Source organism: Barbus barbus, assembly GCF_936440315.1.
Source record: "Barbus barbus genome assembly, chromosome: 12".
NCBI classification, from domain to species: Eukaryota; Metazoa; Chordata; class Actinopteri; order Cypriniformes; family Cyprinidae; genus Barbus; species Barbus barbus.
The window spans coordinates 10,947,670-10,963,857 of NC_136740.1; the positions used below are offsets into that span (position 1 = coordinate 10,947,670).

At 37.5% G+C, this 16,188-nt stretch overlaps 3 protein-coding genes across 3 annotated transcripts; 2 read left to right on the plus strand and 1 right to left on the minus strand.

Annotated features, from left to right (window-relative positions):
- The first annotated feature begins 345 nt into the window (after window positions 1-345).
- Window positions 346-3,695, plus strand: LOC306878391 (ribosomal RNA small subunit methyltransferase NEP1-like). The gene is made up of 5 exons (XM_079430722.1): window positions 346-529; window positions 629-730; window positions 1,975-2,116; window positions 2,205-2,413; window positions 2,543-3,695. The coding sequence occupies exons 1-5, from the start codon at window positions 380-382 to the stop codon at window positions 2,654-2,656; spliced, it is 717 nt and encodes a 238-aa protein (XP_079286848.1). The 5' UTR covers window positions 346-379; the 3' UTR covers window positions 2,657-3,695.
- Window positions 3,619-4,905, minus strand: LOC306878392 (general transcription factor 3C polypeptide 6-like). Its single transcript, XM_079430723.1, has one exon. It carries the CDS (start codon window positions 4,799-4,801, stop codon window positions 4,274-4,276), a length of 528 nt encoding a protein of 175 aa, XP_079286849.1. The 5' UTR covers window positions 4,802-4,905; the 3' UTR covers window positions 3,619-4,273.
- Window positions 4,906-5,678: 773 nt separating this feature from the next.
- Window positions 5,679-14,711, plus strand: LOC306877920 (28S rRNA (cytosine(4447)-C(5))-methyltransferase-like). The gene is made up of 16 exons (XM_079429960.1): window positions 5,679-5,836; window positions 6,338-6,465; window positions 7,721-7,763; window positions 7,880-7,938; window positions 8,027-8,256; window positions 8,635-8,842; window positions 8,945-9,144; window positions 9,435-9,524; window positions 10,154-10,241; window positions 10,336-10,476; window positions 10,666-10,805; window positions 10,959-11,048; window positions 11,182-11,304; window positions 12,140-12,237; window positions 12,375-12,511; window positions 12,586-14,711. The coding sequence occupies exons 2-16, from the start codon at window positions 6,360-6,362 to the stop codon at window positions 13,047-13,049; spliced, it is 2,217 nt and encodes a 738-aa protein (XP_079286086.1). The 5' UTR covers window positions 5,679-5,836; window positions 6,338-6,359; the 3' UTR covers window positions 13,050-14,711.
- Window positions 14,712-16,188: the final 1,477 nt, after the last annotated feature.

The window sequence follows — 16,188 nt, forward strand, 5'->3', positions numbered from 1 at the left end:
GTAATCAAGGAATTTCATACATATACCATTTAATGTTTAGCGCAGAGCATGAATCAGTACAAAAATTAAACGATCGCGCATTTCAATCTTAATCTCAACGGCAAAAAAGAAAAAAAAATTACATACAAATGCAAAATACATGGATTTAGTAAATAAATAATTTGTAATCAAAATATCTCATTATTTAATCATTTCAATTTCTAAGTGAAAATGGTCAAATCCATTTTTTTTTGTGGTTATAAATTTTAATTGTTTTCAATTTATTTTTACACCAGGGAAAAAACAAAAAAACACCGTGAATAAAGTATTTTAGACAAGACCCAATTGCCGTCATCAGCAAGCGCCATTCTGAACAAACGCGTCGTAGTTCTGTGTCAACATGGCTGCTCGCGCTGGAGACAAGCATGGTCTGGAGCATTTTGATGAATATGACCCAAAACCGGCAAAACAGCAAAAACGTGTGCATGAACAGATGACGGAAAAGCGTCTTGTTGTTGTTTTAGAAGGAGCGACGCTTGAAACCGTAAAGGTAAAAGACAACTAATCTCTTTAGAGATCGAAACTGTTGTTATTATATTTCTCCTAACCGATTGCCTCGGCATTTAAATGTAAACGTGTCTCTGTGCAGGTTGGAAAGACATTTGAGTTGCTGAACTGTGATCAACATAAGAGTATGATCATGAAAAGTGGAAGAGACCCTGGGAAGATTCGCCCTGATATCACACATCAGGTAAAGCTCTTCAACTCCTAACCTCACCACTCATCTGAGATGCATGCAGCTCCTATTCACTTTTAAAGGGCTCGGTTTTTATTGAAAGGGTGTGATACTATAAAAAATATACATTTTTGCACATTCACTTTATAATTAAGCATAATTGTGAATTCACAAACACTATTATTTAATTAAATAATTATATGCGATGCAGTTCTAACACAGTTGTATGCTCTTTAATTATTTACATGCGTGTAGTTAAGCACGTGCGTCTCACAGCGGCTCCGTTCACAGTAGCTCCATAGAAACTTATTATTTACATGTGTTGAGCGTCTCAAATTCATCTCTGCATGTTATTGTGACTTTGGGTTTATTATAACATTCATCTGGGAACGCAACGCGTGCCATTTCATCAGATTTGTGAGGTAAATCATTTATAAATCTACACAAACACAGGAGAATATCGCGATTTCAAAATAAAAGCTCAACCCCTCACTCTGAGTTTACACGGTTTGATGTCCGCATATTCATTTAATTACAGCGGCTGTAGCATTTCTGTCCTAAATAAATGGCCAAATATTAAAGATTAAGTGTACGTTTGAATTAAATGGTGCTTGGTCAATATTAAACAGTAATGTGTAAAAATAATCGTGAGGCCGTCGGCGTCTCCTGCAGGTCTTTGTTGTTATGTGTAATCTACATTACCTCTATTGTTTATAATACATTATGTATTTTAACAGTTTTGTTCAATAAAACCATACGATTTCTTGCTTTTGATACTTTATTTGAACTAATTATTATTGCATCATTGCTATTATAGCTATATGTACTTTGTCATTTTAAAAGCTATTGTTCCTTTAAATCCATTTTTATTACCACAAAAAATAAAAATAAATATAGGGCCCTATGAAATCCGTTTTATTTCCTAATTCAGTTTTGTTAAATTTTATTAATCAAAATATAATAATACTGAACTGTGATTTCAGTGATTTGGACTGTGAGATGGACACTTGCTTCTTGCACTCTATGTTGCACTTCACTTTTGCTTTAAAAAAGGATTTCATAGAAATTTAGATTTCATTTGGTTTAATAAAATATTTTTAAGTAAAATTGTTGATTTTTTTTGTGGGAAATTAGACGTTTAGATTAATCGAAAAATTAGCCGTTAGATTAAATTAGTTGTTATTGGCAGCCCTAAACTATAACCATGTGATTTTAGTTTAAAACAGAGATTTGTATCTGTCCTGTCTGCTTTCCCACAGTGCCTGTTGATGTTACTGGACAGTCCTTTGAACAGAGCTGGACTGCTTCAAGTGTACATTCACACAGAGAAGAATGTTTTGATCGAGATCAACCCACAGACAAGAATTCCTCGCACTTTTGCACGATTTTGTGGACTAATGGGTAAATTCTCTTCATTTGTGTGTTTACTGTAATCAACAGCCAATTAAATGCTAAAAATGTGCATGTTTATCTATTTGTCCTCCTATAGTCCAGCTGCTGCACAAGCTGAGTGTGAGAGCAGCGGATGGTCCTCAGCGTTTGTTAAGGCTGATTAAAAATCCAGTGTCAGACCACCTGCCACCTGGATGCCCCCGATATTCGACATCATTCAAAGCAGGAGATGCTGTTTGTCCCAGAACAGTTGTCCCTAAAGATGGACCTGCCGCTATTATCATTGGCGCATTTGCACATGGAACAGTGAGTCGGTTTACACTTCTCCTCACAGCTAAATGAAGTATATTCTCCATGCATAGAAAATAATTTCATAAATGTGAATTTTAAGTAAATCACTTTTTTTTTTTTTTTTTTTCCTCCATCCTCTCGTAGGTGAATGTCGACTACACCGAGAAGACGGTGTCCATCAGTAACTATCCTCTGTCTGCAGCTCTGACCTGTGCCAAGATGTGTTCAGCCTTTGAAGAGGTTTGGGGAGTGTTATGATATAACCAAACTGTTATGAACAGTCAGGAGCAGACCTTTGGACTGTTGTGTGTATGTATACGGTCCATTCCTTGGAGCAAAAATTGTGTTATATGACGGCACAACAGAGGAGAATATGTCATGTATTATAACACAATATTAACTCACACTGACGCAAACCGTTATACCCTATAAAGTGTGGGGTATTAAACATCAGTTTCATTTTGTATAAGTTTAGACATTTAATAATAAACCTAGATTTGCCAATGTGAAACAACACTTTACCTTTTTTCTCCTCACAGTAAAAAATAGCGTGCAACAGCGGGCTACTTTTTCAGCAGCCTTGGTTCAGTTTTTTTTTCTTTTCAAAATGTCCATGTTAAAGGAGTAAAGGCCATAAATAAAACCAACCAGTGATACGGTGAATCAGAACATTACATTCCTATTATAGGCACACAAAAAAAGGAAAATCAGACAAAAAGATAAAGGTACAGTACTGTACTTAATGGCTTTGAGGGGATAAAAGAAAAACTACAATCCCGTGAAGCTGAATGACAATCAAAATAAAAATGGAGAAACAAAGTGATATGATTAGCAACAATGTTTAGGATATAAAGAAGTGTTTTGAGAGCATAGTGAGACAATTGTTATTCACTGTGCTTCATGGGAGTGAAATATTTCAAATTGTGGCTCTGATTGTTAGATATTTTGTGTGTGTGAATCATGGGCAGTGTAATTTTTCAACAGGAATTCTGCTGTTACTCAGTTCTTTAAAAATGAAATTAAAATGATGCAAACTTATGGCTTCGGCAAAAGCATATGCCACTGATTAATAACCTCAAGTTCACATCAGGTCTGTAAGTTATCATTAAAAATCTATTCCCTTCTAGAGAATATGAAATCATATTTTACTTCTGAACTGGGACCTGACTATTGCACTCGCTGAACTTCTTTTTAAATGTCTTCACTTTTTGAAATGTTTTATCACAATTGTCTTATGGTTGTACTGTAGCTTTAATCTTGTATTCTCCATTCTATAAATTTAGACCACTTCAAGTTCAAAACAGGTCCTTCTGTGTTTGGGCTCTGAACCCTTTAGCTTCCTTGACCATCAAATGTGCTTTTAGATGGTTTTTTCTGTCTTTGCTTGATGTTGGTTCCTCCTGCTGGGTTTGTTTTCTTTCCTGTTTTTCCTTGTTCTTTCACCACATTTGACACCTTTCCTAACAGTTCTCAGGTTCCATTGGTTTTCAGTTAAACAGTTGAGTTCCTGCTGCAGGTTTTGGCAAGTTGGGATGCATTTGTAATTTTTCAATTATTTGGGACACTTCCTGTCTAATATTTTTTTCCCCCACATGCAGCACAAAATACTCTTAGTATATTCACACAGAAGAAAAAAAAGAAACTTTGCCATTAATAAGTGAACTGAAATCTAATATGATAGCTATTCTGAAAAATGTAATTGTCTAAATGGTGACTTAACCACTAATTTGAATAACTTTTAATATAACTAGCTAGATATGCATATCTTTAAAAACAATTATATGCAAATGGAACGGAACAACTTTAATGTAAACAAAATACAAAACCACTTATTTCCATTTAGCAGTATATAAGTTATCAGAATCAAACAGTCTTTTAAGAGCCATCGTCCTCTTCTGGTTTATTGGTCATTTGAGAGCAGCTGCTGGAGTTCTCCACTTCATCCGCGGATTCATCGCTCATTTCTGGATCCTCGCAGTCTTTAGATTCGTCTAGCACGGATTTCTCTGTGTCGATGGGATCCAGGTAATGACAAACTACGGTCTTCCTGCCGAACGATTCTTCCTCGTGGAGAGCCAGCACCTCTATTCGGGTGGAGACGGGCTCGTCCTCCTTCCTCTCCGACAGGAAGGTCCGCTGGAGCATTAGCTTCTTCATTGTGTGACATTTGTATTTAAGAGCTGAAGTAGAACCTGCGCCGTCCTCTTCAAAAATCACACAGGTTCCGATGGCATCCTCGTATTCCCCGGCGAACAGATAGCGACCCACCTGCATCATGGGCTGCTCGCTGTCAATGTCCACGATCTTACACGCGCCCTGCCGACTGGAGATTAAATCAGAGCTGATCATCCCAGACAGTTCCGCCACAACCAGCTGCTCCTCTTCCTCCCATTCGTCCTCCATGGCTGTGGCTGATGAAGCAGCAGCACTTATTTAACTCTTTGAAATGTCATGCAACTCAAGAGGTGAAGCGCTCCGACAACTTCAAGTAGTGAATTGCCTTCGCAGAATGTGCGCGACGGAAGTAGTGATCGGAGGTTCGATTCATTTATGGGAATCGGTTCCTTTGAACAGTTCGGTGTAAAGAACCTTTCAAACTCGATTCAGTAGTACTTTATCTATCTATCTATCTATCTATCTAGTACTGTTTCTTAAAACCGTAAAGTCATATAATTTGTATTTACATCAGTTAGTACTTTAATTTTACTTTGTCCAGGAACGTTTTTGCACAGTTAAATATACTCCTCTGACCAAGAAACAGTATGTTTTTTCTTAATTTTATTTAGCCTACTTTTGACCAAATTTCACATTCATCATTGGACATTTACTGGTTTTGTTAACTGAACTATTGACAGTATCAGAGATGCCAAGAAAGCTGTAAGGACTGTGAAAGCTTGTGAACTTTATAATATAAAGTTAGGCCTATATATCTGATTTTGTGCATATCCTGTGTCTTTTATACTTGCCTCCCCCTGGCAACTCCTATTTGTTGTAATTTATCATTCTATCCTTTCCCTTCTCATTTTTATTTTCTTCTTTTTGATGTTATTTCTTGATAAAACATTGTATATCATAGTTTAAAAAAACAACAAAAAACTTTAAAATAAACGTGTGTGTTGCTTGGTTATTAAAGTAACTTTTCGCATATTATTATTTGGATAAAAGCGTCTGCCAAATGACTAAATGTAAATGTATTAATTAAAACCTAGGTTCACCTAAAAAAAAAAAAAAAGATCCGACTCCAAAGAATGAATCGTTCATTAATCCGGCATTGCTTGCAACTTCCGGAAAACCAGCGTGTGCTGAAGTCACACGTGCGCTAGTTCACAGCAGCAGGAGAGACACGTACTCAGGCAACTTTCGTAAATTATAGCTAAGATTTCTCTGAGTGCCCTTGAGAAGACCGGAATAAGCGCAAGAGCGTGTTTTTGTTAAACAGTGAGTATCTGATGGGATTTTGTGAGTCTTTATCGGTTCACTGTAAGCGAAGTTAGTGTCGTCACGTTAGTTTGCAGCGTGCTAGTTAATGCTGCGCAAAATACATTTTAATGTTTATTTTCTAAACATGGTATTGAGTTTACTGCATTTATATAAACATAACGGGTTTGTATTTTAGTGGCCTTATGAATATATTAGCATCGCCTGTGTAAAGCTGAGATCTAATCAACCAGCCGACTAATGAATGCACGTGAAAGCTGTAACGTTATAGTCACGATTACAAGCTTGGCTAGACTACAAGACATCTATTTTACTACAAGGAATGTTTTGAATTGTATAGATGAGTATGTTTCCATAATGAGTGTAATCATACAGTATGAAAGCCACATGGGACATGCCCTGGCAATCTACACACTGTCTAGGTTTCTGTTTCTGGTCTTATTGTTTTTTAATTTGGTCAAATATTAACTCATTAATTGTTTACGTGTCTTATTACCGTAGAGCAACTCTGTAGGTGTCAAGCATGGGCAGAAAGTTGGACCCCACCATCAAGGTGAAGAGAGGACCTGGACGTAAGGCCAGAAAACAGAAGGGAGCAGAAACTGAGCTGACCAAGTTTTTGGTTGAAGGTAAAGCACACAATCTCGGAGCGATTTGGTTATTGGGCTACATTTTCTTGTTTTATGTATTTATTATTTATATACTTATTTTGTAATTTATATGTACATACATACACTCACCGGCCACTTTATTAGGTACACCTTGCTAGTACTGGGTTGGACCCCCTTTTGCCTTCAGAACTGCCTTAATTCTTCGTGGCATGGATTCAACAAGGTGTTGGAAACATTCCTCAGAGATTTTGGTCCATATTGACATGATAGCATCACGCAGTTGCTGCAGAATCTTTCGTTCCACCACATCCCAAAGGTGCTCTATTGGATTGAGATCTGGGTGACTGTGGGGGCCATTTGAGTAAAGTCAACTCATTGTCATGTTCAAGAAACCAGTCTGAGATGATTTGAGCTTCGTGACACGGTGCATTATCCTGCTGGAAGTAGCCATCAGAAGATGGGTACACTGTAGTCATAAAGGCATGGACATGGTCAGCAACAATACTCAGGTAGGCTGTAGCGTTTAAACGATGCTCAATTGGTACTAAGGAGCCCAAAGTGTGCCAAGAAAATATCCCCCACACCATTACACCACCACCAGCAGCCTGAACCGTTGAGACAAGGCAGGATGAATCCATGCTTTCATGTTCTTTACGCCAAATTCTGACCCTACCATCTGAATGTTGCAGCAGAAATCGAGACTCATCAGACCAGGCAACGTTTTTCCAGTCTTCTATTGTTCAATTTAGGTGAGCCTGTGAGAATTGTATCCTCCGTTTCCTGTTCTTAGCTGACAGGAGCGGCACCCGGTGTGGTCTTCTGCTGCTGTAGCCCATCTGCTTCAGGGTTCAACATGTTGTGCGTTCAGAGATGGTATTCTGCATACCTTGGTTGTAATGAGTGGTTATTTGAGTTACTGTTGCCTTTCTATCATCTCTAACCAGTCTGCCCATTCTCCTCTGACCTCAACAAGGCATTTTCATCCACACAACTGCCGCTCACTGGAAATACTCAGACCAGCCCGTCTGGCACCATAAACCATTCCACGTTCAAAGTCACTTAAATCCCCTTTCTTCCCCATTCTGATGCTCGGTTTGAACTTCAGCAAGTCGTCTTCACCACATCTAGATGCCTAAATGCATTGAGTTGCTGCTATGTGATTGGCTGATTAGCAATTTGTGTTACCAAGCAATTGAACAGGTGTACCTAATAAAGTGGCCGGTGAGTGTGTGTGTATATAATGATTATAACAATGCTTATTCTCTATTTGCAGAGGGTGGTGGACCAAAAAAGTTTTCAAGCAGAGCGAGAAAACGGCAAGTTTCTTTTAAATGACTACATATGAATAACTACATGTAGTAATTTTTGTCATATTTTTGTATCTCTGTGGTAATTGTGAATATTTTTTTTTTTCCAAAATAAATTTCAACAGAGCTGTAAAAAGAGCTCAAGTGACCATAGAACCCAAACAAGAGGAAAAGCCTAAAAAAGGTATTTAAACATTTTAAAAAGGAAATTATAATGGAATTACAATATTTATGCACCCATGAATTTGTAAATCAATTATTTTCTATCGCAGGATTCTCAGATGAGAATAGTAAATGGCTAAAACCAGCACAGAGGAAGCGAAAGATTGAACAATCTGAAGAAGATGAGGACAGTGACAGCCAATGGGAGGAGGAAGATGATGATGATGAAGAAGAGGGCTTTGATAACAAGGAAATGGAGGAGGAGGAGGATGACGATGAAGATATGGTTGATGACTATGGTGCTGATGAAGGGGAGGATCAAGACAGTGATGGAGAAGAGGTATGATTTCAACCAATGAGAAACATTTGTATAGAAGAAATCGTGTCCATTCTTAAATGTCTAAAATAATATACATTTGTTGTTGTACCACTTAAGCTTGGAGCACAAAATACTGTATTTCACAATTCTGTGTGCTTGACTTTGCGTTATATATGTGAGAGGAACTGGAAATAATGTCAAAAACTACAATGTGAAATACATTTAATCACATTAAATAAATATGCAACTAAGTGAGGTTATGACAACATTGTAGCATACTACCACTTAAAAAATATATTATATTGTTATAGACTAAAAACACTATTAAAAAACAATCAGTATTGCATTCGAAGCGTAGCCCTTTCCTTATTGTAATCTTATCATTACTTGCCCTGTCAGCTTCTGCCAATTGAGAAAGCTGCAAGAAAACAGAAAAAACAAACTAGCATGAAACCAGAGAGTGATGATGATGAAGAAGAAGAGGAAGATGATGATGGTGATGAAGAGGAAAAGGATGATTTAAAGGAAGATGAGGATGAAGAGGATACTGTACAGGCAAATATTGATGAAAATGAAAAATTCAAACTCCCAGGTGCAGGGAAGGAGGGTGAGTTCAACTTTTAGTATGTCAGCAAACTAGAGAAATTCACAGCCTCAAAATTGTATTGATATAGAAGTGTATTCTAATCCTCCATCTCAATTTATGTAGGTCTTTTACCGATGGACCTACAGACCATCCACCAGAGGATCAAAGATAATGTGGATGTGCTGTCTCACTTCTCTGAGAAGAGAGAAAAAGGCAAGGAGAGATCGGAGTATCTCTCTCTGCTGCGCTCTGACCTCTGCACCTACTACAGCTACAACGAGTTCCTCATCAGCAAACTCGTGGACCTTTTCCCTCTCTCTGAGGTGTGTGTTTGTATCTGCTAAATTACCATGACAGGTTTTGGTAGCATCTAAATTGCAGAAGTGTAGATGCTTCCTGTTTTAGTACCACCCATCTGCTTCCTCACAAGGTGTGTGGCTATGCTAACAGGATAGAGGAACCGTCTGTCAAGATCTGAAGGGGTGGATGGCCACACCTCCTCCACCTCTATATGAATTGGCAGTACATCTATATCAGAAAAGAACTGTCTTTGTAAAACTTTGGAAGATGTTTTCTGTGTTGATTGATCTACATATACAACGTTCAATTTCAGCTGATTGATTTTCTTGAGGCCAATGAAATTCAGAGGCCAGTCACCATCAGAACCAACACCCTAAAAACCAGGAGGAGAGACTTGGCTCAGGTCTGAAAAGATTTCTTTTCCATTTTTACCAAAATGTTGTGATGTTTTGTATTAGAGTCCCATTTGCACCTGCTTTGTGATTGGACGGTGCTAAATATTGGTTCCAAAATATGGTCCAATTACTCAAACCTCATCAGAGCTAGTTAAATAAAATGCATGTGACCACAGTGTATCTGTAGAATAAATGCTGACATGTCCTGATACATCCGTACAATGTCAAAAGGGAGACTGTCTGTCAATCATTCATTGCGCCAAATATTGCTGGTGATGTGACTTAATTAATATCGGACTTCTACTAAAATAACAACGAGCCTCTCGTTTGAAGTGTCACACTTACTGTAAGATAAACTGTGGTTTATCAGATGTAAAAACTCATTAGTGAAAAATCGCTGGGAAAAACAAGGTTCATTATAAATAGCTTAGTGATCCACAAAGCACCGCTTAAACAGAGGTCACTTCTAACCAACCAATACACTTGAAGCCAGTGCAAAATCTGTGGCAGGGTTTCTGCTGGTCTTAAAGTGTTTTAATTCATTCATCCTCATTAATCCACAAATTAAGGTCTGAAAAATGTCTTAAATCAAAAAGTCATAAAGTGGAATTAATTGTTGCATGGTTCTTTAACACAGGCTCTGATTAACAGAGGAGTGAACCTGGATCCATTGGGGAAATGGTCCAAAGTGGGGCTGGTTATCTATGACTCTTCTGTTCCCATAGGTTAGTTCCAGTGTCATTTCAAAACAGCAATTTGTTTTTCATCCTTCATCTTTGACGACTGAAATAATTCATGTTATTTGTTACTTTTAAACAGGAGCAACCCCTGAATATCTGTCGGGCCAGTACATGTTGCAAGGTGCATCATCGTTTCTGCCCGTAATGGCGCTTTCGCCCCAGGAGGGGGAGTCAGTGCTAGACATGAGCGCCGCTCCAGGAGGCAAGACCACATATATGGGTGAGCATATGCTTCTCTGTGACAGTCACACCAACTGCTGTGTTATTGTATAGTGGCTAATCTCTGTTGAGCCTTTTTGTTGTTTATTGGCACAGTCGACACCAAAGAATGAAAGTCAGACATTTTTACAATGTTATATTAAAACGTTTTGAGTGTGTAAAGCCAAAATGTGTCATTTGTGTGATGCAGCTCAGCTAATGAGGAACACAGGCATGATTGTGGCTAATGACGCAAATGCAGACAGACTGAAGAGCGTGGTGGGAAACATCCATCGTCTCGGTGTCACTAATACTGTCATCTGCAACTATGACGGCAGACAGTTCCCCAAGGTCTGCACCATCCTTTTTACTGTTCTGTCCTGTTTTTTTGGCTTTCAGTTAACCATGTTGTCATTTAATGTTATTGTTTTTGGTACATTTCCAGTTTTTTACACATTTCTATACAGCTATGTGTCTAATCGGATGTTTTATTTTGAATGATAGGTGATGGGAGGTTTCGATAGAGTGCTTTTAGATGCTCCTTGCTCGGGTACAGGAGTTATCTCTAAAGATCCAGGAGTGAAAACTAGCAAGGTAAAATAATTTTGTCTCTGTGGCATTTGATGCTGAAGCTTTTAATGACTAGCCTTTATTCTGAAGACATTTGACATGTCTTTGACTCTTATGTACATTCTCCATTGAAACTTAAACTTTCTCTGTCTCTCAGGATGAGGCTGATATTCTTCGCTCGGCTCACCTGCAGAAAGAGCTCATCCTGTCTGCTATCGACTCTGTCAATGCTGATTCTCCAACTGGCGGATACCTTATTTACTGCACATGCTCTATTATGGTTAGTTGCACACACAAGCTATGCTTCCATCTCCCTATTTTTATGCGTGTTTTGAAGTATCACATCAGAAACAATGGCAATGCCAAATAAAATAAAAAATCCCTTAATTCACAAAGTTTTTACGCTTGCATGAGGTGGTTTTTGACGTGCGAAAAAGGTTAATGCGAATAATGGGAGATGGAAATGCACTTTGCGAACCAATTCCTCTGTTCATCAAAAAAGTCATGTGACTTTGCACTATGGGACAGCATAAACTGACTAACCAGCCAACCGATTTTGTAGCACAGCATCTGAAAAATTATGGTTGTAAAACTGTTTCTTTCTTACTGACTTCAAACATTTGAACAGTAGTGTACATCCATGTTACTTGTCAAGGTTCTCCAAATGACTCAATGTTAATATCTTGTATTTTGTGAAAATATTTGTGTCTTAGATGAGACTCTGAACCATTTAGGCTTGACGGGAACAAATGACCAGTTCCTTAGAGGCCAGAGATCATACCCTGAACACGGCTTCTCACATGAGACTGTTTTTGGCCTGGAAATAATGAATCCTTCAAGGGGTTGAAAGTGTTCAAATAAATATTTTACAGACCTTAGCTTTAGGACACCAACAAAAAATACACGACCTATGAACCAAGTCTGAGTTGGTGCAGCAAAAATCTTTTCTAATTCTGTCTGATTCGACATGGACTGACCCAGCATTGAGAGAAGTGGAAGAGATGGATGGAGAAAAACCCACTGAAATGTCTAGATGATTATATCTGATATCCTCTAAAACGGGCTAATTTTTTAAAATGAATTTCTTATGAAGATTTGATTTGTATTATCCATAGGTAGAGGAGAATGAGTGGGTGGTGGACTACGCTTTGAAGAAGAGAAATGTAAAGCTGGTCCCCACTGGACTAGACTTTGGCAGCGAGGGATTCACCAGGTAATGAGGCCTTATTTGAGATCCATCCACAGTAATAAAGGCTGCGCTCCTAGAAACTGAGTTCATACTGTGAATTTGAAAAAGAAAGTGTAAGAAATTATGAAGTGCACTTAGAATATATGATCTACTCTCCACAGATTCAAAGAGAGACGTTTCCATCCCTCTCTCAAACTCTCTCGCCGATTCTACCCTCACTCCCACAACATGGATGGATTTTTTGTGGCCAAGCTAAAGAAGCTGTCTAACACCATCCCCACTGCCCCAAAAGAAACGGGTGTGTAATCATTTCCCCTTTGTTTCTTGTTTATTTTCTGATCTGATATTAATTCCATTAACTTTTTTCTTCAGAAGAAGTAGTAGAATCTACAAAAGCGGAGACTGCAGCCTCATCGAAGCAGATCCAGAAACCAGAATCTAAGCAACAGAAGCCTGCTTCAACTCCAGAGAAAAGCAACATGGGCAAGAAACAGAAATTAAAACAGAAGAAATCTGAGCCGCCCATCATAACGAAGAAAGCTGGAGTAAAACCAGAGAATAAAAAATCTGATGGTCCCAAAAAGGCCAAAATTGCTAAGTTGGATGGTGAGGCATTCAAAAAGAGTGAGAAACCTGACAAAAAGCAGAAGGTAAAGGAGCTGAATGGAGATTCAACAAAAGAGGTAGGGAAGGAGAAGAAAGAGAAAAGCCAGTTGGAGAAGAAGAAAAACAAAATGAAAAGGAAAAATCTGTTGAAGAATAATAAAAACAGAATGGGGAAAAACAGGTTTAGGAAGTTAAAAAATGTGCTTGGACAACAAAAAAGTGGACAGTGAGATTCAGTCTCTTGTTGCAGTGAATTGACATGGACCTGTATGCTCAGGACGGATCTGTCATTGGTTTGACACAAGACAGGAAGTTAAACCAATCCTAACATGCTGTTAGGGAGTCCAAGATAATCTTTTAGAAATGTATCCATCTTGCTTCCCAAGACTTTTGTCCACCTTATCACTTTACTGTGACGATTACTTCAACCTTAAGGTATAAATCTTATAAATGTATATTTCATTGTCCGTTTTTATGGATTTTGTTTTGAAAAAGAAACATTTAACTGAAATATTGCAAAGGAGGGAGTATGCGGTCTGTTTTTCTGTTGCCTATTAAAAAGAAAGTTTGAAAAAAGAGGTTTGGTGTCTGAAAAAGTGATGTCTGAAGTCTTGAAGCACTTTGGTTATCGTCTTCCCTGGAAAGAGAGTGACTGAAATTATATTTCACGGCTTGTCTAAACCTGACCTTTACTTTCAGCCATACAGGAAGTCACCTCAGAAAATCAGATCAAAAACTATTGAAGTAGAAGCGAAATCTTGCTTTGAGCCTGAGTGCATCACGACTGCTGTTCAGCAGAACCTATTGACTTCACTTTTCACATCGCTTGGCTCCCGCCATAGAACATTTATCGGTGTGCAAAAAGTTTTCTTTGGGTTCAAATGGCTAAAACGCTCAACAGATGAACTTCAGCTGTGAGCGAGCTTTCTTCCCACCCTTCTGGCCTGGTGCCTGTTACCATGGTAACGTACTTATCACATTGTATGTTGCGAAGCCCTGAGCTAGTACCCTCTGAACTGCGATGCTTTCTCTGTGCTTACATGAAATCCTTCTGTCTCCACAAAAGATGGCCCAAAATGCCATAATTATCGCGGCTTGTTCCTCCCAAAGCTGTTAATTCTGATGAAATGTAGCGCATGTGTAGGCAAAGCGTTTATTTTAATCACATTGCAGTGATTACATGCAAGGAGATAATTTAAGCCATTCAGCAGGCCTGTGGGTGAAACGTTTTAGATCAGACTAGTTTGACACCCCACTGATTAAGTGGTATTGTAGAAGGGTAATTATCATGATCGCCTGCACAAATGATTGCACGGGTAGGAGTGTCCAGTCTGTCTTTAATAAGAACTGCTTCCCTTGTTTTCTACGGTGTAGTGTTCTCTTATTGTGTCACCAGTATATTCCACAATAATATTTTAGCTTGGTTAATGGTGCTTACTAAGTCAAGAAGCACTATAGTACTGGTCATTTCAACAAGTGCATAGTTGTAAATGGGTTAACGAGTGAGTGAGATTTTGTATGGTTTTGAAAAACTTTTACCCCGGTTTCACAGTCAAGGCTTAAGCCTAGTCCGAGACTAAAATCTAAGTCTGAGCTGTTTCAACGGCAAGAAACTTGCTCTGACTGATCTTAAAATAAATCAGTGCCTTTATCTTGTCTCAAAATGCACACCAGTAATGTTTTTTCTATGGCACGTTTATAAGAGATTGCTTAAATGTCCTAATTGAACTTTGATCTAATCCTGGTTTACTTTAAGCCCTGTCTGTGAAAACGGGCCTTACTCTATTTTCAAAGAAAGTTTAGGTTAAAAATGTTGTGTAACCAGGTAAAAAAAAAAAAAAAAATCTTATACCATAATTTTTTTTGTTTTTAAATAAAATCTGTGAAATTTGTTCAGTTTATGTCTCAGTTGTTAAATCTTTTTGTTCATATAAATATTTACACATAAAAAAAATGCAATTTAATAATTCACAATTAAAATAAATATAAAAATATAAACGGGTATAATTCATAAATTTTGTAAAAAGAAAAAAAAAAGAAATGATACTTAAAAATATAAAAATTGTGTGCGCATATATATGTTATGTTATATAAGTTTTTTTTTTTAGGAATTACATTTTGGGGTGTTGCACATGACATTTTACAACAGTTTGTCTCTTGTTAAATCTTTGGTTTATATAAATAAGAAAAAATGCTATTTCATCATTCAGACATTTTGTGAAAAAGAAAAAAATTAAAAATATAAACAATTTATATATATAATTCATAGATTTTGTAAAAAAAAAAAAAAAAGATTATATATACATATATATATAAATTCACATGACATTTTACAACATGAACTATCCTTGCCTTGTCATAAAAGGTAAAATTCTCTAATATTTTAAAGGACTTTGCACACACAGGCTGCATCTGCATATTCATACTTCCTTACTATAGAAAGTGAAAACAGCATGTGACGCTGGTAGGCCATTGGCATTTCGAATGTAGTATGTACAATATATGAAACTATGGCTGTGAAGTATGTACTTATTCAAAAGAAATACCTACTCTGAGTATGTGATTTCAGAAGCAGCAATATTCATGAGGGTCTGCTGGAGTCTTCTCTATGATATTTCCTGTTTTGTTTTTGAAAAGAGGTTTCATATCATAGAAATTTTTTTTACTTAAGAAACCACCCACCAATCAACACCATAGTATAGCAACATGCTCACAACAACTCAAACCCCTTAAAACGGTGCATGTGGAAGTAAAAACGGCAGCAGAAAAACAATTTAGCACATGAAACATATTTAAATAACAGTATTTCCATTGGCCTGGGGTGTTGCCTGTATGTAAATGTACCATCCCTTCCACCCCTTTATTTTATGTTCCGCTACGTTTGTTATGTTTTCATTGCCTCAGTCTCTCTGTAGTGCATCTGAGCATGTTTGTGTGTTGTCGTGACTGCACAGTTTGACCGTATAGTTAATCCTCTCACAGCTGGGAAATGCGCCAGGGTCTTCATTATATCCTCCAGCTAACCTATATCAGGAATGACTGCAGAAACGTGTAGGACTTCGCTGAAGGTCAAACCCAACTAGCCTACATCTTACCTCTGTTTCAGCCACAGAGTAGTTCAACCAAAATGACAATTCTGCCATTATTTGCTCACTGCATATTTAAATATATATTTTAAATATGAATAATTTCATAATTAAATATGATTCAGCATATCTGTCAAAAAAACTTTTATTTAATTATATTTAATTATTTATGGCAGAATATCGAGGGTGATCTTCCCCACTGTTTTTGTTTGTAAACATGAAATACTAGACAGATTTATATTTTAAAAAAATGTTTCTAGACCCTTGCACTAGCCTGCATCTA